At 44.7% G+C, this 25,372-nt stretch overlaps 1 protein-coding gene across 3 annotated transcripts in view; it reads right to left on the reverse strand.

The window, feature by feature from the left end:
- Positions 1 to 25,372, reverse strand: part of KDM1A (lysine demethylase 1A) — a 590,627-nt gene that overhangs the window by 53,631 nt on the left and 511,624 nt on the right. For all 3 annotated transcript variants that reach the window (XM_069223917.1, XM_069223918.1, XM_069223916.1), the window contains one exon: positions 11,475 to 11,621. In XM_069223917.1, coding sequence (XP_069080018.1) covers positions 11,475 to 11,621 — 147 coding nt within the window. The remainder of the gene's footprint in view (positions 1 to 11,474; positions 11,622 to 25,372) is intronic.

Below are 25,372 nucleotides of genomic sequence, written 5' to 3' on the forward strand. Positions count from 1 at the left end.
AAGCTCATTTCTATAAAGTATAAGTTAATATTTTCAATGGCTGACTCATGGATTGTGTAATAGACATTCTGGTAATGCATATTATGCAAGAAAATTGTAGGATATTGATTTTTTAATGCCTAAAATATCAAAGTCGATTTTGGGCAAAAGCACTGTTTAAACTGCATTTTCTTTCATTCAGAGTACTTTTTAAAGTGTCTTAGGCTTCAGTAAATGCATACATTTAGGTTTGATATATATTTGCAGGTTGTGCCTTCTTATGATTCAATGAGTCAATGTGCCAGTACAAAGGCTTGTTTTAATATCGAGGTTGAAGGTTCTAACTTCAGCTGGGCCTACTGAGACGTTCATTCATTCGAGGTTGATGAAATATGTACCATTGCATGGGATTGCAACAAGCATTTATTCTAATAACTGGTATGTGTGTTATTAAGGTTTGTGAATTATTCACAGTAAATGTAGTTTAATAATCTGGAAATAGAGATCATTTTTTTTTAGCGCCTAAAAAGGATTTTTTTTTTTTAAATAGAGTGAATTATTGCAGGTTAGAAGGAAAACAGGAAGGCCTACTGTCTTTGACAGATTCAGAGTGGCAGAATCTAGGAGAGCTACAGAGGCTGGCTCAAGTCACGCTGCTGAGATGCTATCTTTAGTTTTCCCATGAACGATGGAGGAGGCTGTCATGTTGACACTTGTGACCTTTTAAATTAGGGCCTTGTCTCTGTGAAATGCAGAACGACCCTACGGGCCTCTAAAAGTGGGATTTCTGGTTTCTCCAGAAGAACATCAATACAATTAAAGAACTTAATTCCAAAGGGAAAATATTAAAAAAAGGGGTTTCTTCGAAGGTCCCAACATCAAGTTAAATGCTCTGCAGAACTGATACATTTGTGTCTCCGCTCTAAAAAAATAAAATGATGCCTGCTAGTTGCTTTTATTTGACAGAAAACAAAGTGTTGCATTAAGTCTTAGACAGAAAATAAGATGCAGCCCTTTTCTAAACTTTTGAAGGCTACATGCCTTAATGAGAACGATTTGCCAATTAAGACTTATTTTTCACAGTGGAAATTGTAGGTGCCAAATTAATATGGAGTGTCAGTGTAACAATTTTTACTTTTAGAAAGGTAAAACTAAGGTGGCTTGATGTTGCGAAGTAACTGACAAGAGGGTAACAGTTAAGTAATGGAAATGTATTTTCGTGTATTTGGTCCTATCATGAATTGTTCTTGCTGGTCCTGTATGTTAGAAGAGAAACAGTAAAGTTATATTTGACAGCAGATTTCCATTGCCTGGTGATCTACTGTCAAAAGGAGGGTAAGGATTTTAAACCTGACAAATTAAACAGGCCCAAATATTGGGTTTTGGGCTGCAGGTTTACAGTGCATAAAGTACATGACATGGTGTTGTGTGTCACCGCTTATTCACACATGCCATTGTTTTGTCTATGCTTTTTGTGCTTGATACACAGCAAGTATATCTGATGGCTTGACGTTTTGTGCGTTTTTATTATTTTTTATTTGCTTTTTGCATGTCTGTTGCTGCTTTTGATACTATTACAAGCTCCCCTGTGTTGTGAGGGGATGGTCATGACGATGCCCATCGCTACGCAACAGTTGGTTGAACTTGTTCTGGTTACTAAATTCCACAGATAATATTTCATGCTGTGAACATAAGAGATAACACTTCACCAGTGCATGTCTATATGGCTATAATGGTATTGAAGGAAAATAAAAAGATATACAGGATCAAAGTGCGTCACCCGCAGTTAGTCACGTTACTGCCCCTTCCCTTAAAGGAACAGGCAGCCCTACATTTATGTAGCCTTGATTGGACCTAAGGATGAAATTATAGATCTGTGACTCAAGGTGGCCTAATTTCTATATTACATTAGTTAATGATGTTCTGTTTCCTAAGTAGCATATGGCTTTTGTTTCTTAAAAGAAAACCAGGTTTTCATTTTTTCCTGAAGAAGGAACTGAAACATTAGCTAGGAGTACCGTATATGGTGTAGTCGCCAACGGTAGAGTTAACATTTGTGTAACTTTGGCCTTTGTGTATCACCCGTACTCTCGGTGTTGTGTCACATGCCTGACTATCACCCAAATAATTTTTTGTTCTTCCTATAGATTTTTTTCTTTTGTTACTTCCCCTGACCAATGTCGCATCATGCTTAGTTATTGAGATTTTAGCTATGTCCTAGTCTCATTTCTCTTTTTCGAATTCCTTTCACCAGTCAGCCCTTTTATTATTATTGATGTATTGTTCAGGTTCACATTTCCAGACTGCAGTGATGTACCAGGGACCCCCATGTTATGTATAATTCCCTTTGGTATGACCAGACTGGTTTTCAAGAATTTGCCTTAGGCCTGCTTCAATGTTATCCAGCCTGACTGTCAGGGTAGAGATAGACTGGTTAACTGACTCAATATTATAGTAAGACAAGTTTTCCATCTCAATAGGAGATATCTTATGTTTACCTTTTTTGAACATGACAAATTTTCAATGTCTATCTTAATTTGGTTTTCGGTTCCCTTCTGTTCCTGTTACTTTAATTTTTGGTGGGATCAGATGTGTCCTAATCATGCAAATGTCAGGATCCTCTAGTTCTTGTCTTTTTGTTTGCACATTTGACTATTAGCCTGTGTATTGCATAGTGCACCTGATGCACAGTTTTTAAAGGAAGGTTTCTACATGTCCCTGATAATCAGTATCATGTGATTTCTCTATTGAGATGTTCTAAGATAAGGAGGAACACCTAGACTTAATCATTGAGGAAAATATGTGTTTACCCCATTAGACAATGCCACTGTGTGAGGAAATCCATTCAGATAGAATTCTCATGTAGCTATAGATGGCAGAGAATAATGGAAAGAACCCAATTAAAGATGCTAGAGACCCTGTTTTGCCCTTCTGCCTTTGTCTTTGTATTTTATGCCCATGGTGTATGGCTACTCCTTTGAAGATTGCAGACCACCTGCTTGCAGTCCCCTTGTTAAAAACTATGAACTGTTTTTGTACTAAATTGAAGGAAACTAACAACTGTGGCACATTTCCTACGTCACTAGATTCTGCGGGTATCAAGTTATAATAACCTGCAGGACATTGATTTAAGCCTAATTCCCATCAGTGACAGCTACAGATGAAAGACGGACGTCTTGGCCCTACAGTCTCAGCACCCAGAAAGTAGCAAAGCTGGACAGCGATCGCCAGCGCATGGTATATTACTTGCTCCATCAGACGGCGTTGGACATCACAAAACCAAAGTTTCAGTGTAAAAGAGCTAAAGAGAAGGATTCCTGTTGTTGATGGCAGAGCTGTTTTGAGGTTTCATTTCTCTACCTGTCATGTGCTGGTAACCTCTGACAGTGTGCAATCCCTTGAACCCCTTGGCCTGAGTTTTGGCCACACCCCCCCTTTTCTTTGCTCCAACGGAAGAAGGGCAGTGCACCGGAGATTTCAAGTTTGGAAAAAGGCACTATATTGTGGTGCCCATGAAAGAGCAGCTTGAGCGTCCTCTGACACTAAATAATGAGTGTTGGAGTCTGAAAGTGCTGCTGAGCTTGAGCTATTTCCCAATTAATGGTGCTTGGGTCTGCACGAGATGATTTGTGCCCTTGATCAATGAAGAGCACATTGTTTGTAGTGTCTGCCACAGAGGAGAGACACTGGTGCATTGCTTTAAGACATTGAGACTTTCGAGTGAGCTGTGGGTGTTTGCCAGGAGGGCACTCCAACTAAGCAGTACTTTTCTCACGAAGAGGCCTGAAATGAGAGGCCCATGCGAAAGAAAACAACAAAAGAAAATTTGATGGACAATAGAAGCCTGCCAGAGAGGCTTTTTGAACGGACTCTGGGCATAGTTGGTTTCACAAGAGGTTTCCGTGTGATTGTATAGACTAGGTGTTAGGAGACTGATTGTTTTGCTGGCATTGTTTTAAAGTACTATTCTGTTTAGTAAAAGCAGAATAAAGTTCATTTTCTGTGGAAAGAGTACCCCCTTTTCACCTTAGAGCATTGATGAGAGTCACCACTGTTCCACCTGAACATACCAAAATTACTGAAATGCAGAGGAGCCCTAAAAATGTTACTAGATAATTTTAGGATTTGCTTTTTGGTTAGGGTTGTGAAAAATTATTATTTCATTTGTAATAGTGGTCACTACTTTCTCCTGTTGTCTATATGTTCTTAATAATGTGTTTTCTAGTGTCTTTTAAACATGACGTTGTCATTTATGGGTGGGATTGTTTTTCTCTACTCAATTGACTTCTGCACCCACTTCCCAACCTATGTCTTTTCCTACTATTGTTTCTTTGCACTCTTCACCCTTTTCCTGAACATGAGCAGGTTAGAAGATCAGAATTCGTAAGCAATTCTTTTGTACAGCTTCTGCATCAACACTAGTTAGTAGTGAACATCACTAATTGTTGAGTGTGTGATCTTATGCCACCTACTGCAGATAGAGGTATTCTTTACTTTGTCCTGCCATATGTGGCCTCTGTGTTACATCATGCATAAGGAAACCTGCACCAAGAGACGAGCTAAATACTAGGATGATGTTACAGCAACATCTCAACGACTTTAGAAACATAGACCTGGACTCAGATTAGCATGAGAATAGGTTTATTGCCTATGTAAGGGCAAAAGGAGGGTTTGTGGTTCTAAAAATTCTGGACCCATGTAATTTACTTTGCCACAGCAGTACGATTTTAGTATCAAAAGACCGATAATGACTAGTACACTAAGCATGAGCATTTTCGCTCAATTCCAGCAGCGTTTTCACCTCGAAATCGCCATTTTTCGTCCTGCACTCGTGGCTCCCATTTTATACACGGTAGCCATTTTTAAAAGTTGCCCTCACATAGGCTTATAATACAGTCAGATTTGATTCCAAGGACACGTACACCTTGATTGACTTTTCTCTGACCTGGGCAAGCTGGAACCATTGCCTCAGGTCAAACCTGTTTGGTCAGTCCCTCTCCCAGTGGCCGAATCAGATAGCATCAAGGCACACCATGCCATAAAATCCTTATTATCGCTCACACACCCTGCCTAATCTTGCTCACACCTGCACCTGCTCTTTTCTTCTTCTTACTTTATGAGGGGGAGGTGCCCGTTTTTATTGGGGGTCCACACTTATCTGATGTAAAATACTAGGCCTTGCCGGGTAATTTATTATGGGTTGGATGACATGACATATGAGGTTTCATCATGACACTGTTTTTTCCTTTGTAGTGAAAACATGTGAATGACCAACCAAAATGTCAAGAATGTTTGCCTGAAGCTTAAAAAACTGTATATAAGGAAACCTGACTTTGCATTGAAACACAGTCTCCTGAGAACATACAAACCGTGCTGTTGTACTTCTAGGACGCTTGTCACTTGGTTGCAGCCAATAAATTCGATCTTTGACTTCACCTAGAAGACTCTGAGTTTCTGTGGTCTGAATCAGGAAAGTACCCGAGGTCTTTAGGTGTACCCTGGCACCACTGGGTTACCGGATCAGTACCGGTTCTGAAAAACCCAGTACCTCAACTTTTCCCACATTTTTGTGATGGAACCTTCCAGAATCTGCAGGAATCCATAAAATTCCTACCACCCAGCATTGTTGCATCTATACCGATAAAAATGTTGCCCCACTTGTCAGCCTAAATTTTTTTTTTCCTCCAAACTGCCCTTTGGGACACGCTTTGGTTCCCCCTCAATTTCTTCCCTGTCACAGGCACTTGGCCCACCTACTCAAGTAAGGTATCATTTTTACAGGGAAACTGAGAGGGAACGTTGGGTGGTAGGACATTTTTCCTGTGCGGTGATCCCACACAGAAATGTTAGAAAAATTCGATTTTTTTTTTTTTTTTAGCTAAATTGGAGGTTTCCTGAGGATTCTGGGTAAGAAAACACTGGGGGATCCACGCAAGTCACACCTCCCTGGACTCCCTCGGGTGTCTAGTTTTCAGAAATGTTTGGGTTTGGTAAGTTTCCCTATACAGCTGCTGAGCCCAGGACCAGAAACGCAGGTGCCCTCCACCGGCAAAAACAGGTAGTTTTGTATTTTATAATTTTGATGTGTCCACATAGTGTTTTGGAGCATTTCCTTTTGTGGGAACTAGGCCTACCAACACATGGGGGATACCATTTTTATCAGGAGACTTGGGGGAATGCTGGGTGGAAGGAAATGTGTGGCTCCTCTTAGATTCCAGAACTTTCTATCACCGAAATGTGAGGAGAAGGTGTTTTTTTTGCCAAATGTTGAGGTTTGCAAAGGGTTCTGGGTAACAGAACCTGGTGAGAGCCCCCCAAATCACCCCATCCTGGATTTCCCTAGGTGTCTAGTTTTTTTTTTTTTGATAAACAAATTTTTATTGTTTTAAAGAGCGTCAAAACTTCAAACAAAGCCGGTGAAAAGAACAGCGGACATTTACAGGGTAATACATTCTGGCGACAGTTTGAACATGGTTATGGATTGACTAGGGCATCCAGCGTAAGCTCCGTTACCACCGCCATGTTTGTGTCCTCTGTCCAGTCCGTGATCATACAACCATCCAACCCCGACCCCCCCCGCCCCCCAAATTTTCTCAAATTTCCGGGGGCAGCCTCTAGATTCACAAAACAATGCACCAGTCAACACCTTTTCACCACTTTCGAATCGATGGGCCCTCAGGGGAGATCCAGGTAGCGGCAATGTCTCGTTTGGCGACCAGCATGGCCGTGGCGGCCAGGGCTTGTTTCGCTCATGGGCCTCCCATCTCCTCCATCACTCCTAGCACGGCCAACTTGGCAGACCTTTGAACCTCCCATCCCAGGGCGGCCCCGATCTCACGGAACACCCCGTCCCAGAAAATCTGTATCACTTGACATGACCAGACCATATCGAAGAAGTCGGAAGGGCCACCCCCACACCATGGGCACTGGGCGGAGGGGCGCAGATCCGCACGGTGCAGTCTGGACGGTGGTAGGTAAGCTCCGTGTAAGTAAAATTGCATGGCGTGGAGTCTAGCCGACACCGCCAACTCCCTGGGCGCCATCAGAGCCTCCCTCCATTCCGAATCCTCTAAGGCCCCCACCCAAGACTCCCATCTTACTCTGTTGGAGTTCATGTCTCCGGGAGCATTGTTAATTAGCATGCTATATATTTGGGAGACACCTTTCCCCTCCAGGTTGCCCATGAGTAATTTTGCCTCAAGAGGGTTGAATTCAGGCAAGGGACCAGTGGTTGGCAGGTGGACCCTCAGGGCGTGTCTGAGCTGAAGGTATTTGAAGGACTGTGTCTGAGTTAGTTGGAAATCTATCTGCATGTCATGGAAGGAATTCATTGTTTCACCTTTCCACACATCACCCACTAAGGAAATGCCTAGCCGGTCCCAGTCTGTGAATCCCTCTAATGACGCTGTCGCGCTTAGCCATCTCCCTGCCCATAATGGAGTCTGGTGTGCGATAGTGGCGTTCCATTGGGTGGGTCTCAAAGCTGCGGGCCACGCCAAGAAGGCCGCTCTGGTCACCTCTCCCATATAGTATTCCTAGGATGTGTGGAAACCCAGCGGTCTCAAGTTCCACTCGGTACGCTGGGTCCCCCCATCCTCCATTAAACCAGTCGTTAATCACTATGAGCTGGGTGGCTAGATAATACAAGTAGGGGTCTGAGGCACCTAGGCCTCCGTTGTATGTTCCTATAATAGAGTGGTGGGTCGCTACTCGGTATCTGGCACCTCTCCACAGGAACCGGCCCGTGGCATTTTCGAGAGCTCTGAACCAGGAGCGAGGGATCGGCAGGGGAAAGTTCTGAAAGATATATAGGAGCCTCGGTAGGATCATCATCTTAAATAGGGCTATGCGTCCCATTACGTTCAGTGGCAGGGTTTGCCATCTCTGCAGGTCTGACCGGATGCCTGTCATCAACGGTGTAAGGTTTTTGGCCCAAGCCAGTTCGGGCAAGGTGGACACCCAGGCGCCCAGGTACTTAAAACTGAGTCGACGTAATGGTATTATGTCCTGCCAGTCAAAGCAGTCAAGCGAGCTAGCCAGTGGGATCAGCACCGATTTAGTGGGATTCACCTTCAATCCTGATGCCCGCTCATAGCGCCGTAGAAGGCAAAGGCCTTGTGGGCCCGTTGTACTGGGATCTTCCATGTACAGCAGAACGTCATCGGCGTATAGTGCAATTCTATCTTCTTGGGATTTATCCCAATTCCACCCGCGGTACACCGGGACCGTCCTGATCATTTGGGCCAGGGGCTCAATGGCCAGGACAAACAGGAGGGGAGATAAGGGACATCCCTGACGTGTGCCCTGCTGCACCACGAACGCTGGGGACAGGGTGCCGTTCACCTGCACGCGGGCGCTGGGGTTAGCATATAGTGTCTGAGTCGATGGCCTTTTCAAAATCTATGAGTAGAAAGGCAAGATCCCTGTGTAACCGTTGGCGTTCGGCCAAGGCCACGTGAAGACGGCGGATGCAGTGTTGAGTGCTGCGAGTGGCCATGAATCCACATTGATCCGGTTGGATCAGTTGTGGTAAGACTCTTTTGAGGCAGTTAGCGAGGATAGTGGCAAAAATTTTAACTTTGGTATTGATGAGTGATATTGGTCTATAGTCAGCGCAGTGTGGTGAGGGAGGTTGGGATTTAGGGAGCACCACAATGGTGGCGGCGTCTAGTTCCCGGGGGAAGGATCTACTCTCTTCAACCTCTGCGTAAAGTTTTAGCAGGTATGGTGTTACGTCCTCTCTAAAGGCTTTGTAGTATTCAGCGGGGAACCCTTCGGGTCCCGGCGTTAAGGGTCGATATGGCTGTTCCTATTTCTTCAGCACTGATAGCTTTGTCTAAAATTTGCCTCTCCACTGCTGGTAGCTGTGAGAGGGGGACCTCGTCTAGTATGCGTTGGGCCAGCTCCAGGTCAACTAGAGCAGATTTTTTATACAGTGTTTGGTAGTACTTAGCGAAGATGTTTGCTATTTCCGGGTGTTTTACGACAGGGTTACCCTCCCCGTCATAGACTTCCGGGACTGTCCTGGAGGCATGGTGGTGTGACGCCAGCCAATATAGCATTTTCCAAGATTTGTCCCCCCACCCTTAAACCCTCGCCGTGGTGGCTCTCAATAGGTGTTTCGCTGCTTCCAGGGACTGGTCCCTGATCTCTTCCCGGATTAGGATTAGTTGTCATTCCGTTCCGTCGTCTGGGTCAGTTATGTTTTGGTTTTCAAGCTGCATTGCTCGAAGCTCTACTTGTTCAATGTGTTGGGTTCGTGTACGTTCTTGTCTCCGTATCAAGTCTTTGGCTATGCCCCTTAAAACCGCTTTACTTGCCGCCCACAAAGTACCCGCCGAGGTCACCGACCCTTCATTCAACGCAAAGTAGTCTTGTAGTGCCCGTCATAGTTGTTCTGTGTAAGTCCTGTCTTGGAGGTACCACACGTTTAAGCGCCACATGGGACGAGATTGAGATCAGGCGGAACCCATGACAAACCGAAGTGGGGTGTGATCGGAGACTCCCCTCGCTAGTATCTCAATATGAGAGCGGGCTGTGCAGTCCGTGCTCGGAAGCAGCACCAGGTTGATTCTGGAGTGCGACCCATGGGCTGCCGAGGTGTGGGTGAATTGTCGCCGTCTTGGGTGCCACACCCGCCAGGCGTCACAGAACCCCATTGTGGAGAGCCATCCTGTGATTCCCGCCGCTGCTACCTGTCTATGTACAGAGATCGGACTGGCCACGTCCAGAGTTGGGTCTGGGGTTGCGTTGAAGTCACCCCCCACCATCGTAAGCCCGTGTGGAAGGTCAGCGAGTAGGTTAGTAAGGTCGTCAAGAGTTTTCCGAATCCGGGGGGGGACGGGGTGGTGGGACATAAACACTGATTATGTTAGTCGTGATTCCTTCAATCTTGCCAGTAATAGCCACGTATAGACCCCGTCGGTCCCTCCGGACCTGGATATTTGTCAGGGGGAACATACGATGTAGCAGTATGGCGCCCCCCTGTGATCCGCGCACAAATCCGGCGTGGTATACCCTGTTGAAGCTCTTGTGGCCAAGAATGGGCAATGGTCCCCCAGGAGGTGTGTCTCCTGTAACAGGAGTATTCCCGGTTTATGTCGGTGTATGAAGGTGAATACAGCAGTACGTTTAATTTTATCTAGGAGGCCATTAACGTTCCATGAGATTCCCTGCGTTTGAGTCATGGTCGGTGTGTGTCTAGAAATGTCAAACCAGAATAGCAAAACAAGTGTTATTGCCCCTTGTTTTTCCTTAACATTTTTTCCTTCCAAATGTAAGACTGTGTGAAAAAGACATCTATTTGAGAAATGCACTGTAATTCACAAGCTAATATGGGGATCTCGGAATTCAGAGATGTGCAAATAACCACTGCTTCTCAACAGCTTATCTTGTGCCCATTTTGGAAATACAAAGGTTTCCTTGATACCTATTTTTCACTCTTTATATTTCACCAAATGAATTGCTGTATACCTGGTATACAATGAAAACCCATTGCAAAGTGCAGCTCATTTATTGGCTTTGGGTACGGTGTGTTCTTGATGAACCTACTAGCCCTACATATCCCCACAACCAGAAGAGTCCAGCAGACGTAATGGTATACTGCTTTCAAAAATCTGACATCGCCGCAAAAAGTTACAGAGCAAAACATGGGGAAAAAATTGCTGTTTTTTTTTACCTCAATTTCAATATTTTTTTATTTCAGCTGTCATTTTCTGTAGGAAAACCTTGGAGGATCTACACAAATCGCCGCTTGCTGAATTCAGAATGGTGACTACTTTTCAGAAATGTCTAGCTTTCTGGGATCCAGCATTGGTTTCACTCCCATTTCTGCCACTAACTGGAAGGAGGCTAAAAGCACACAATACAGTAAAAATAGGGTATGTCCCAGTACAATGCCAAAATTGTGTTGAAAAATGTGTTTTTCTGATTTAAGTCTGCCTGTTCCTGAAAACTGGGAAGATGGTGATTATAGCACCGCAAACCCTTTGTTGATGCCATTATTCCCATTTTCTTTCTTTTTTTTTTTTTTAAGTGAAATTGTCACTGTATTTTGGCTAATTTCCTGGTCTCCTCCAGGGGAACCCACAAACTCTGGGTACCTCTAGAATCCCCTAAGATGTTGGGAAAAAAAGGTCGCAATTTTGGCATTGGGTAGCTTATGTGGTTATGAGGACCTAAGCACGAACACCTGAGGCGGAAAAGGCCTGGCAGCGAAGGGGTTAGTAAACTGTGAAAAAGGAAACCGATGAATCAAGGTGATGGTATTCAAAAAGGACTAACTTCAGGATGCAGCTGGAACATCAATACGCTGACTTTGGATCCCTAAAGCTCTGTGGAAACTATAGTATATAAAACTGTGTTTAACTCACTTTTCACATTTCATCATGGTGCAAGAATAAACCCTGTTGAATAAATCAGCTGTGATGCAATTGGACTTCACAAAATGTTCATTATGCTTAAAAGTATGGTTATTTAGCCCTAGGTGTTCTTACCTGTGGTGCTCCAGGTATGGATGGTCCAGGAGTAATAGGTTGAGCCATTAAGTCATAGTCATTTCCAGAGGATCCAGCTGCTACATATGAATATGATCCACGGGCCCAAGGGTCAGCACGCCAACGTGTAACAACTGTCTCCTTGGGCTAATGCCGTGAACAGAGAGAAGATACAATTTGCTTTAAATATCTACAAAATTGTGTGATTGAAAACAATTATGTTACTGTAATTATGTGGTGAAGGACAAATAGAATCAGGTCACTTTTCAAAAGAGAGCTATACAATGATCGTCATTCTCGATGGTATCTGCGCAATCTTTATTGCCGTTATCCTTTCCACATTTTCATACTAAACACTACTCCCTGAGTAATTGTATCTAGTCTTTGGTAGTTCGTATCATGCATATATATATGCATGATATATTTGCAATATATATATTTTTTTTTTCCCTTTTCACTTTTGCTAAATGGACTCAGCATGTAAAAAAATACAAAAAACAAAAAAACAAACAAACAAAAAAAAAAACACACCTCTCCCTGAATTCCAGTAGTTTAGTTATCAGAAACCTGCAAAACATTCCTGGTTACATAGCTGTCTTATAATTTGCAAGCTATTTAATATTGTTAGAAACTGCCAGAATCCCAGTGATTCTAAAACCTTATCATATTTGGTATATTTGATCTGGAGCGTCCAAGGAGGAGTTTTAGAGCAAATACTGTGTAGTGAACTTTTCTCTGATCCAACTGCTTTATTAGGAAGAAATCTGATGGAGCAAACACAAATCCCGACACTTTGAATTCCCATGGACCTTTCATGTTTCAGAATAATATGTCATTTTAAGTTATACAGGGATTTTTCAGGTGAAGTTAAGGCATTTTTCTTATTGTTTTTGAAATACAGTTTTTGTATAAATGACTTGGCATGCATGTTGTCTCATGTTTGGTGCAAACTAATAAGAGATGGACAACTTTACACTGATGGTGACCCTGAAGCTACAATGTGGAAACATACATCTTGGAGGACAGCTGAGCAGAGCCAGAGCCCGTACGCTTTGCTGAAGTAAATTTAGGAATGGTTTCCCATCCTAAAATATTACTTTGGCATTAAAATACACTGAAGAGAGAAAAGGGAAACACTGTGCTTTGACCCATGGTTCCATGTGTAAACCTTAAATGGGTAAAACCTTTGATTGCCCCCTAAGGGACAAGACCTTGCTTTCCAAGTCCTGATGTTCATGGATCTCTGCCATCAATTTAGAGTACAATTAATTCCTGCTGAGAGGAAGAGAGCCTCTGGGGACCGGTTTAACCAGTAAGCACACGCGAGTGACTCATCACCATGCTTGGACATGTAAGAAGAGTCTCCTGACCCTTAGAAAAGGTGGTCTCGAGTTAGAGCAGGGTCAGTTTTGTTTCTTTGGTTTGATGGAGGTGGCCAAGACAAAAAAAACACAAGAAGTAAACTTCTCAGTGCTGGTATGGGTACACAAGCTTGAATGCCCCTTTGTCATCCAGGTGAAATGTGTGGTGGCATGGAATGGAACTATAGGCAGTACACCTACTGTACTACTGAAGCACCCACTTATGCAGGGAATATTTCCTCCCCATTGGGGAAGGACAAGCTTCAAGTCTTCCTTGGGGGTGGGAGGGTGGGTTATGTGTGTGTGTGTGTGTGTGCGCGCGTGTTTGGGGGGGGGGAGGGAGAGAAGAGGTCTGTAACAGAGGAGATCTTGTAGCAGAGGTCTGCAGGACTGTCATTGTTCTGTTTGTTCCTCTCAATCACTGTAGCAACCGCCTGACAGAAAAAAAGGCTCCCTGACAAAGGGCACGTTCAATAGGCATTATTGAATTTCTGCCGAAATTCACAACCGAGCGTGGTGTTGAAAGAGGATACTGGTGTTAATCTCCATTTGAGATAGTGTCCGCAGCATCCAACGTACATTTAATAATCATGAAAAATCACTTTCCACTCATACCAATTCTTGACCCCTTTGCCCAGCACCTCCATTTTCTCCCAATGGCGTCAGTCGTATCAGAAAGCGCGCCAAAAGAGTAAGCAATTTTCTATTGTGTGGTGGCCCTCACTGCCACATTTTCCTACTGCACCTTCATCTAGCTCACTTTTTGTGGAGAAGTGTCCCCAGTAGCCTATTCTAAGGCTCGTTTTCTTGCCACGTGGCTAACAAGTGAGTCATCTGGGACATGGCCCGTAAAGCATACTTGGTCATTGGGGATACCTTAATTTGACCTTCGCAAAGTGCTTAAAGTGGTCTTGGCAGTTTTGAGCATTCCTGAAGCATTGGGAGATTCTGCAGGATGGACTTCTTGAACTTAGAGAGGAGTTTTATGAGGCAATCTCCCTCCTCCTGCAGCACATACATCTTAACTAGGGGTGTGCAGAACTTGCGGGGTTTGATTTAGCGGAATCACACAGAATTCCATTAAAATTCTGCCATATTCTGCAGAATTCAGTGACAGGGCAAGTGGCCATTTGGTGTTATTTTCCTATTGCAACATGCACCTTCACGTTCAAATGGATGGATGCATGGATGCATTTCACTCTAATATAGTGTAGCCAAATACCACTCTACGCACTGGCATACTCTCCAGTGATAAAACTTTTTATCATTGAGTGTAGGAAGCTGGCTTCCTATATCATGCTCTAAAAAGAAGATCACTGTGAAGACAGTTCAGTGGATCCCCATTTGCTTTGCAGAAGCAAAAGTAGATAAAACTAATGCTCGATTTTGTGATAGTGTGGGCGAGCAGTTAGGCTTATGAGAGAAGTGCTAACCATTTGTTGTACTCACAGAGGCAATACATGAAACACACACACCAAAGAATAAATCTGAGAACACTTAGTACAATTCACAGAGTTCTGAAATGTAAACCTATGGAGGAAAAAAATGCTCAGCAAGCACAGGGTTAACAATGACTTACAAGGCAAATGTCAGAGAGTTAAGGTAAATACTGGGCACTGATCAGAACCACACCAGCAGGTCACTCCGGGTAGCACTAGGGCAGCCGGGTGTAGGGATGCAGGGATGCAGTAAGGCGACAGGTGCCCAATGGTTTCCGCTTGGTCCTCATGAAGACAGGTTGCAGGCTCTGGCTGGAAAGCCAGTCAGGGACAACAAACAAGTAGGTTGTAGACTTGGGTGCTAGGGAACTTAGGTGCACCTTTGGTCCTTTTCTCCAGGTATACCAGATAGGGCATTACCAAAGGTAAGTAACTTGTTCATCTGATGGAGTTGTCTAGCCACAGATTCCTTACTTTAGAATAGATACTCAAGCAATGCCTAACCTGAGGTGGGTCTGCGAAGCCAATTTGAACTCAGAGTCCTGGAGGACCAAACGGGCTAAGAGCCTGTCAGGACCGGCTGGACTGTCCAGGCAGTAGTGTTTGGTAAACGTGTGCAAAGATGCCTATATTGTTGCCTGACAGATATCCAGGAAAATTACTCTGCAGGCTAACAGTGGTCGGAGCCTTACCTCTGGTACAATGAGGGTGCAAACCCTCAGAGGACTGTTTCTTGGCAAATGAGTAGCAAATCTTGATGCAGAGCATTATCCGCCTTGAGATGGTCCGTTTCTGCACGGCCTTCCTTTCTTAGCTTTTACGTGCCCCCACGAAGAGTTTATCACTCACCCAGAACTGTTTTTGCGCGATCAAGGTGGAATGAGAACGCTCTTTTTTGAGTCCAGATGGTGGCATCTTTCCTCCTCTTTTGAAGGGTAAGGTGGAGCAAAGTGTAGGCAGGGTGATGTTTTGGCCTACTTGGAAGGAAGTCACAATCTTTGGAAAGAGGCATGTGTCTGGAGAACCAGCTTGTCCGGGTAAAAGGCTGTGTAGGGAGGGTGCGTCGAGTGACCCTCCTGGCTGATGTTTTGTTCACTAGAAAGCTAGTTTTGATGGTCAATAGCCTAAGAGGGCAATTGTTCAGAGGTTCAAAAGGGTGCACATATCAAGGAGGTGAGAATAGGATTTAGATGCCAATGGGACATGGGACATGATGAATGGCTTGAGGGAACCCCCCCCCCCCCAATTGCTGCGAAAGAAGGTCCTCTCAAAGAGGTAGCCTGATTGAACAACCTATGGTCATGCTCAACTTCTCGGATTACCAGACTGTGCCCAATCTGTAGCCCAAAGAATAACTTGGGCTTGGTTGTTACTTCTTGAAAACTCTGGGCAGGAGTGGTATTCATGGAAAGGCGTACAGGAAGCAGGAGCTCCACTTGAGAGATTAAGCAACTCTGAGCAAGAGTTGCCTTGGAAACTCCAGTGCATACAATTGCAGATATGGTGCATTCTGGAGAAGGCTCTCCCCACTGCTGAAAGTGGCCTTGGACCACCTCTCCTCCAGGGGGAGATGCCATTTGTGATCCTCTAGGCATCTTCAGCCGAGTTTGTCCGTCCTGGCGTTCAGAAAGCCCACCAGGTGTTGAGCCCCAATTGAAATGGCCTGGCGTTACAGCCATGCCCATAGATGCAGCGCATCTTGACAAAGGGTCCATGACGCAAACCTGCCCTGTCTGTTGCAGTACCAGATGGAGGTGGTGTTCGTGAACACCTGAACCAGCCTTCCTATGATTTCAAGAACAAAGAGTTTCAATGCCAATGAACTGCTCGAAGGGCCAACAGGTAGATGTGGAGCTCAAACTCCACCAGAGACAAGAGTGTGGTTGAGAAAGGGAGAAGGGTCTGCTGCTGACAATTGCAGTTATTCAGCCACCCCTGCAGATTTTTTGCAGTTCCCTCTGAGATCAGGACCATGTTCCATGTGAGAGATTCCACTGATGCAGCACTCACTAGGATTTCAGGTCCCACTGCAGAGCCTGCATATGCCAACAGACATAAGTTACAAGCAGGATGCCATGAGGCCCAGTAAACTCAGGGTCATTCTCACCAAATTCCAGAGGATGAAACATTAGTATCATAGCCTGAATATTCTGGTTTTGGCGCTTGGGGGGGACAGGCCCAAAGCTTCGCTGTGTCCAGAACAGCTTAGATGAAAGGGAGCATTAAAGAGGAAGTCAGTCGGGGGTGACTTCAGTACACTGACAGTGAACCCCGTGGGGGTAGGAGATTATACGTAGTTTGGAGGTGAGAAACGACTGCCTGGGCAAGCCTGCCTTTAATAGACAATAGCTGAGATAGGGAAAGACCAGAACCCCCCCCCAAACCTTTGCAGATCAGCTTCACTCACCACCATCACTTTTGTAAACACCCGAGGGTTGCTAGGAAGGCCAAAGGAGTGCACGGCAAACTGAAAGTGCACTTGGACCACTGTTAACCGCAGGTAACATCTGTGGGCAGACAGGACAGGAACGTAGAAATGTGTGTCCTACAATTCCAATGCTTCTATCCTGTCTCTCGGGTCCAGGGCAGACAGAATTTGTGCAGGTGTGATCATCTTGACATTTTTCAGGAAGAGATTTAGAAGGCACGGGTCTTGGAAAGGACAAAGGCCTCTTTCCTCCTTGGGCACTAGAAAGGCGTGGCAATAGCAACCACAACCTACTTCTGATGCTGGCACCCCCTCTATGGCTCTCTTGGCCAACACAACCAGAACTTCCTGATGAAGTAAGGAGAAGTGGTCCTCCATCAGTCTGTCCTAAGTGGGTGGCGTGGGTGGAGGGGAAGTCACAAAGGGGAGGGAGTAGCCCCTTCGGACGATATGAAAGACCCAACGGTCTGACTGCCAGTAGTGCAGTTGATGGAATATTCTGCCTCCCACTGGATGCTCATGATGGCCAGAGGGCAAACTAAAGGGGTTGTAGGTTGCGGCTGCCAGGGATGGTGGTGGACTGACCCGATCTGTCCCACATGGTCTATGGGATCCACATCTTCAGCCACTGTGGGTGTGGTGGTTGGTCGGTTATGGACACAATTGGAGAACCGTTCCGTGTCCACGAAATGGGCGGAAGGTGGGCTTGGGGTGAGGAGGGGCAACAGACAAGCCCAAGGACCTGGTTGCTGCTCTGCTCTCCTTAAAGTGCGCACCAGCGATGAGTCTACCTTCTCTCCAAAAAAAACGAAAGCCATCAAACGCCTGAAAATCCAGTGGTTCTAAGCCAGGTGTGTCGCCACAAGGCCACCAACAATGAAATCCCTCTACCTAGGAGGCTGGCCCTGTCCAGTCTACATCGTATGGTGCTGAACAAGAGATGGCAGCCAAGGAATCCAATGCTGCACCACCTGAAGTTACGCACGTCCTTTGAACTAAGTTGCCCACCTTCAAAGGCCAGCTGCTCATTGGCCAGACATTAGAAACATTTAAAAAGAGAGCCAACAAAACAACTGTGCAAATATCAAAGCTTCATCCAAAATATGACTAGTGAATCCTTTTCATATGCTTAAGTTTTTAATCAAATTCTTAATCCAGAGACACACCGTAGTCAACGAAATTCCCCTTAACAAAGGCTTCCTATGGGCAGATGAAATTCCCAACTAGTGTCTGCCAAGCCTGACAATCTGCAACATTATGTATACTTCGATGTCCCAGGTATACAGTCCATGAAAGGTGCTACTTTATATCATGGTCTTAATAAAATTAGAACGTCAGTACATCCAGCCACATACCAAATCCTATGTGGAATTGAGAGTTCCTGCTTCAAATTAATTGATCCAAGCTGTGTTCAGTATCTATAATGCACATCGATTCCCTGGACTCAGTGTTTTTGGCCAGCTTGGAAGAGGTTCACAATCATTTCCCTATTGCTGGGGTTAAAGTAATCAGTTCCGGAGCTGGCACTTTAACGTCCGAAACCGATGGCAGAAAAAAGAACAATTTGAGGTGAGGTCTTTGTCCTGGTACACTCTGGTCTAAGGGTTGAGTCCCCACACATCTTGTGGCTTGAAAATAACTCTGAACAAAAGCAACTTTCAAACATCTGTGCCCAACACTAGGTGGAAAGTGTATGCAGAGCATATGCCTCTACAGCCTCACATGGTACGAGCAGTGGAGTTCAAACTTGCAGCAACACCTAAAGGAGTTAAGAGAAACTGTCCTTCACCTACAAGATTAAGAGAAACTGTCCTGACCAGGTATACACAATGTCACAAGGATATCATACTTTCAAGAACCAATACCATTACCTGAAGAGTGTTAAAAAGACTGGCTGTTGGAGCGTGCCTCACTCCACATACTAGCAATTTCAATGCAAAGGTACAAACAATATAGGGGAAGATCTTAACAGTTTCAAGATACTGCCCTAAATTAAAAAAAAGTTGTTGAAGTTCCTAACAGGCCCTCAATAAAACCCAGTATAGAGCTAAGATACGACCGATGTTAATGCTGAGACACATCGTACCTCAACAAACGCCATTACTCAAATACACCAATCTGACACCCCCCACTGGCCTTGCAACTAGTGTATCACTGTATATGATGTACGTTGGAGAACATTACCACATAAGACGCTTTCACCATAATCACATAATCAAAGAGGACTCATAAGGTCTCAGGACACAATACTCAATTCTACCTTAACAATAGGGGTGTCTTTTGAAGTGCTTTTTAGGGAAGATCTGCCAAACAGAGGTGGGATCTGGCATTTTTAAATGTAGTAGCAACCACTATTGCCTTTACAGGTTAATTTTTCAATAGTCTTTAAGAAGGCTGACACAGTGTAAAGAGAAACTGGAAACAACGTGCACCGACTCTTTAAGGAGCCAGCATCTTCCATTTCCTAACTTGAATTCTAATGGCAGTTGCTCGACAGCCAGGGGTTTATTTTGGGCAGCTTATGTCAATGTCCTTATGAGCAAATAACTTTCTAGAAGAGAAACAAGCAAGAAGCGAGAGTTGTTCATGATTTCACGCAACAGGCCACGGACGAAACTGTAAACTGCAAAGGGTTATGTATTTGCATAAAATGTGTGTGCTTATATATATAAATAACATTTCTGACGAAAAAACTGAGCATGGCGAGGTCGCAGGGCACAAATTATAGTTACTTGAGATAACTAACTATAACAGGTGAATTGAACACTTTGGGGTTTTTGTATTTTTGAAATGTTTCTTAAATATTGGGATATGTTTTTATAAGAGTAAATAAGATTTTAGATATGAGTAGACGCTCTGTGAGTCAATAATAAGACAGTAGTTCAGGTGAGAAAATTGGAAAAGCAGGCATAGTGGATGAGATGGCAGTTTGCTATTAATGAATTAGGGGAATTAGAATATTTTCAATTTAAGATTTAGAAATGGTATTGATTACACAATATTGTATTTAGATATTAAAAGCCAATAATTTGAAATTAATTAATTGATATGAATATAATGTTAATACCTCAGGACAAGTTGTGGTAAACATTATGTTATTTCTGAATACTTTGCTATGTGAAAAAGTTACACTCCAAAATGGCTGCCATATTAGCCCATCCTGGTGAATCTGTCTTTGAAATTGGTCCTTTGTCCATGTTTTTTGATTTAGGTATATATGTGATTAGAATGAATTTAAATGGTATTGTGAGCAAGGCTACGGCCGAAACGCGTCAATAAAATAAGAGTGCATGGCCATGGTGTCCGGTTTTCCTTTCCTGGATTGAGGAAATTGCTTTAAATTGTGATAAATATATATATATATATATACACACACATACATACATACATATACACCCCCCCCCCCCCCCCCCAAAAAAAAATGACTGCACCATATAGAAGAGTGGCATCTTCAGAACCCCTCATCAGAAGACTCCTGAACCCGTGAAGGTTTCAGAAGACGGACTGCCCTGGTGTCTGAAGAAGGAAGACTGGACCTCCTTGCCTTGAACCTAGCCTTTAAGGGTCAGTTGACTGAGCTGTGTGAGCTACAGGGATACAATAAGCTTCCAGATGCCTCCCTGCAGCTGCCTAGCTGACCAGCACTACCTGGACCTCCCCTGACTTGCCTGATCTCTGCTGCTGGGCTGTGCTGGAGTGAGTCTTGTTCCACAAGAATTGCCCCACCTCCCCTCCAGGTCGTGGACCCTTAACTGTCATCAGAGTGTACTCCTCCTGAAGAAAAGCTGAAGTTGCAAAAGTTTTATGCACTTTGCAATTGCAAAGTGATCTCTTTGTGCTGAAAATTGCCTGCAATTATTACAATGCAAAGCTCCAGTGGGACCTGCTCTTCGCACCACCCGCGACTGTCCGCACAACAGCCAACGCAAGGTTAAAGCAAGACCTGCACTATGCGCTGACCATGACAACTGCGTTGATTGCCCACACGAAGCCCAATCGAAGACCATCTCTTCACGCTAAAGGCAGTGAAAGTCTGTGACCTCTTTAAGGCCCCTGCCAATGTGAACAGCAGCTCTTCATGTGGACCTGCAAAGCTAACTCTTCAGCAGGACAATTCTTGTCCCTGTATCCAACCAGCGATCCGTAGTGGTCGACCTGAACTTGTGACTTTTCCCCCAATCCAGCTTGATAAGAGAACCGTGAATAGAACTTTGTGATTGTTGGTGCTGTTTTCACCTAAAGCTTTAACAACGAATACCTCTGGATCTACCGATTGGATTTTTTGTCATTTTGGTGCAATTTTATTAAATTTCACTCTATTTCTAAATTCGTTTGGAATTTTTTTGTGTTGTGTTTGCACTTTGTTACTGCTTGAGACAATTTTCATATATATATATTTTTTAATTTCTTCTAAATCCGAAGGTGAGCAGAGACCAGGCCCAATCCACTACATGTATCAGACCCATGCTCAATCGCGGTCAGTCATAACTTTCGACTTTGCACCAGTCTCTCATGACTAGATGTCTGTGGCTGATGGTTTGATCTTCTAGGTGATATTGAACAACTTACTTACCTTTAGTAACTCATTATCTGGTAGAGACTCTAACTACAGATTCCTTGCCTTTGATTTTCCCAGGCGTAAGGCTGGATCTGTAAACGTTTGCTGAGCAATACCCTTTCGCATGCTGTCGGGTGGCTCCATTCAGCTCTATGTGGCATCATTGGCGCCGGATGTGACGTTGTGGCCACCCATATAGGCGTCTGTTACTTTTATCACAACTTTCCACGTTAGAAGCGCAGAGCCACGAAAAGAACTGCCGCAAAGTGTGTCAGAACTATGGCCCTGAAAAAGAGATCACCCTAACCCTAATAACAAGTAGGCAAAGCAGGGAGGCATGGGGGGGGGGGGGGGGGGTGTAAGGAACCTGCAGAGTCTCTACCAGAAAATGTGTTACAGAAGGTAAGTAACATGTTCCTCTGATAGAGACTTCTAGCTGCAGATTCCTTACCCTTGATTAGATACCTAAGCCATATCCTCCTGGTGGTGGGCTGTGGACAATGTTTTCAGACCAGGAAGTCCTGCAGGACCAAAAGGGCGAAATGCCTGTCCCTACGGATCTGAATGTCCAGACAGCAGTGCTTTGCAAACGTGTGCAGTGGCGACCACATTGCTGCTTGGCAGATGTCCAGAACTGGGACTCCACACACTAGTGCCGTGGTTGCAGCCTTTCCCGTGGTGGAACGGACCCTTTAGCACTCGGGAGACTGATTTCTTAGCCTGAGTGTAGCAGGTCTTGATACAGCGAACAACCCAGCATGAAATGGTCCATCTCTGTACTGAGTGTCCCTTATTTGCTCCCACATACCCCACAAAGAGTTGGTCGTCCACATAGAACTCTTTTGTAATATAAAGATAGAATGACAACGCTCTTTTTGGGTCCTGCCGGTGGAGTCGCTCTTCTTCCTTAGAGGGATGTGGGGGAGCAAAGAAGGTGGGCAAAGTGATAGTTTGACCAAGGTGGAAAGGAGTCACAACCCTGGAAAGGAAAGAGGCACAGGTGAATAACACAACTTTTTCCAGAAATACAGTGATATATGGCAGTTTAGATGATAAGGCCTGTACCTCACTCACCCTCTGGCCAGAAGTGATAGCAACTAAAAAGTCTGTTTTGATGGTGATGAGCGAGAGGGGACAATTGTGTAGTGGCTTGAAGGGAGCACACATGAGGTACGTTAGGACCAAATTAAGATCTCACTGAAGTATTACAAAGGGCGTAGGAGGAAAATATTTACAAGAAATCTATTTACAATAGTGGCATTGAAAAAAGAGGGTTGATCAGGCAGCCACAAAAAGGCTGATAAGCAGAAAGATAGCCCTTAAGCAGAAAGATAGCCCTTCAGTGTCCCCAGAGAGGAACCCTGATGGGCAAGAGAAAGAATGAAGAGAAGAATTTCAGATAGCGAAGCAGAGAGAGGATCTATAGACTTCTCTGTACAATATTTTACAAATTGTTGCCATTGACAGGCGTATACCATCTTTGTGGAGGAACGTCTGACTGACAAGATAATGATACACACTTCGGGAGGAAGGTCAAAAGCTGTCAACTGCCATCACTCAATCTCTACGCAAGAAGGCACATTGGTTTTCTCTTAAATATATTTTTATTGGCATTTTAACACAAGAAACCACATAAAATTTGTGCACTGGACATATCTCAAAAGACACTGGGCAGGTGAGTAACTTGGGGGAGAGAGGCCATCCCAACCAGGGTCACACCAGGCATTCTCCACTCATTCTTTTACACATTTTAATAAGAAGACTGGCATCTAGTCAGTAGGCCTGAATATCAACTTTAAACGGAAAAGTCTTGAAGCATGCTATCATGTATCATTAATAGGGCACCAATTTAGTCATCAGGTTTGAGCTCTAGCGTGACGGACCAATGGGGCGGGCGATATCTAGGTCGCCTATTATATGTCTGGCAGGACCCGGGGGTTGTCTAGTGTGGTGCATGGCCCTCTGCCTGTTAATTCTTGCAACATGTCACTCCACTCTTCCAAATCTTGCTCCACATTGTCATCCCTGTGCACTTTACGCAGTCTACTCTCTTCAGCCACTGCCCATTCCAGGTAGTTCTCCCTCAACCTAGTCAACCTCGGTCTCTTCAAACTGGCCCAGTGTATGGTTATACGCTAATGCACAAGAACCAGCCCCACTGTGCAAACCTATATCTCATATTTTTATCCTGCTTGGGTAACAGTAATGAACTCAAGATGCAATGGCAGACCAAAAGATCCACTCTATGCGCCGTTAACCTACAGACTTCCATCCGCACCTCTTCCCAGAACTACACAACTAGCGGACAGTCTCGGGCCACAAGACTAAAATCTTTTGAGGTGTTTCTGCACCTAGTGCAAGAGGCTGAGCACGGCGAATATGCTCTGTGTAGACATTGTGGGGTTAAGTAGGCTCTGTGTATAAAGTAAAATTGCACTAGTGTGAAACGAGCATTACTGGCCACATCTCGAACCAGCGATAAGGTCCTGAGCCATTTTCCACCTGTGAGGGGGGGGGGGGGGGTCTCAATCACATTATCCCATGATACCCTGCTGCGCCTAAGATTTGTTTGTCAATCACTTTTTAGTGCCTTGTTGAATTGGCAGATGATTCCCCCGATAAGAACCAGGGTCTAGGATCAACGGCATTACAGAGGACTGCTCCAGTTTGTTGGGATAAGAGTTCCATATCCCTTGTACCGTGTGGGACAGGCACTGATACTGTAAAAATTGAAGGTTCTGAATGATCGGATAGTGGAGCTTCACTTCGGCTAACAACATGAATGTACCATTGAGGTACAATTCACCTGCATTACGACAGCCGTCTACTGTCCACAGGGTAAAGCCTATTACCTCGTTGAGTCTCTGGAACGGGAGAAACCACCCAAGCCGAAGGCAGCTGGTAAATCCCTATGGAGCCAGATAGCAGAGCCTTCTCCCAGTTGGGGTTGTCACACCAAATTGCAGCATATTGCAGTCGCCCTGCAAAATAATATAACTGAAGATCAGGTAGCCCTAGACCACCCTGTTCTAAGTCTAATTTCAGCATTTCAAAACTGACTCTACATCTTTTTTCTGCTCATACTACTTTCACCAATAGTTCATCTAGCCGCTTAAACACTGATGCAGTAAAAGTGCAGAATTAATTTTGCATGACAAAGGCACAGTGGGAAAAGCACCATTTTACTCAGAGCTACTCAGCCCATTACAGTCAATGACAGGGTTATCAATAAACAGATGGATTCATGCAATCTTGCTACCACTCTGGCCATATTTAGTTTGCATTGGAGGGGTGGATCGTGGGTGATCTGTAAGCTGAGGTAGCGAAAATTCGACAGCTCCCATGGAAGGGCCACTCGTGCAAGGTCTCCCAGAGTGCCCGCAGCTAGTGCGGCCAGCAGAAATAATATTGTTTTATGCCTATTTACCAGGATCCCTGAGACATTACCAAGGCTCAATTAGCCGTAGCAGTCGTGGGACTGACTGTTCGGGCCCCCTCCCCATATATTAAGGTATCAGCAGCATACATGGATATAATATGGGTCTGATCCCCACCATGAAGGCGCAGAGTTGACAAGTTCAGGCGGAGAACCCTCCCCTGCAACTGGGACGGAAGATCCTCCAGATGGGGCAGCCCGACTGGAGGATTGATGCTCATTTTCAGAAGGTTGGAATACCAGACTCTCTGTGCTCAATCCGGAGCAACAAGGATTACTTGAGCCCGGCCGTTCTTGATCTTCTTGTGAACTCTGGATAGAAGTGATATGTGAAGAAAGGTGTACGGGAGTCCTAAGCTCCACTCGAGATGAAAGACGTCACCGAGCAAGTGCCCCCTTGGAAACTCCAATGAGCAACACTGCTGACATTGTGCGTTCTCTTTGGAGTCGAACAGATCTAACCAAGGCTCTCCCCATTGCTGAAAGAGTCCCTGCACCACCTCCAAGTGGAGACACTACTCGTGATCCGCTAGGCATGGACGACTGAGTTTGTCCGCCCAGACTATGCATTACAGGGAGTGCAGAATTATTAGGCAAATGAGTATTTTGACCACATCATCCTCTTTATGCATGTTGTCTTACTCCAAGCTGTATAGGCTCGAAAGCCTACTACCAA

This window comes from Pleurodeles waltl, chromosome 3_1 (genome assembly GCF_031143425.1).
Source record: "Pleurodeles waltl isolate 20211129_DDA chromosome 3_1, aPleWal1.hap1.20221129, whole genome shotgun sequence".
Classification (NCBI taxonomy): Eukaryota; Metazoa; Chordata; class Amphibia; order Caudata; family Salamandridae; genus Pleurodeles; species Pleurodeles waltl.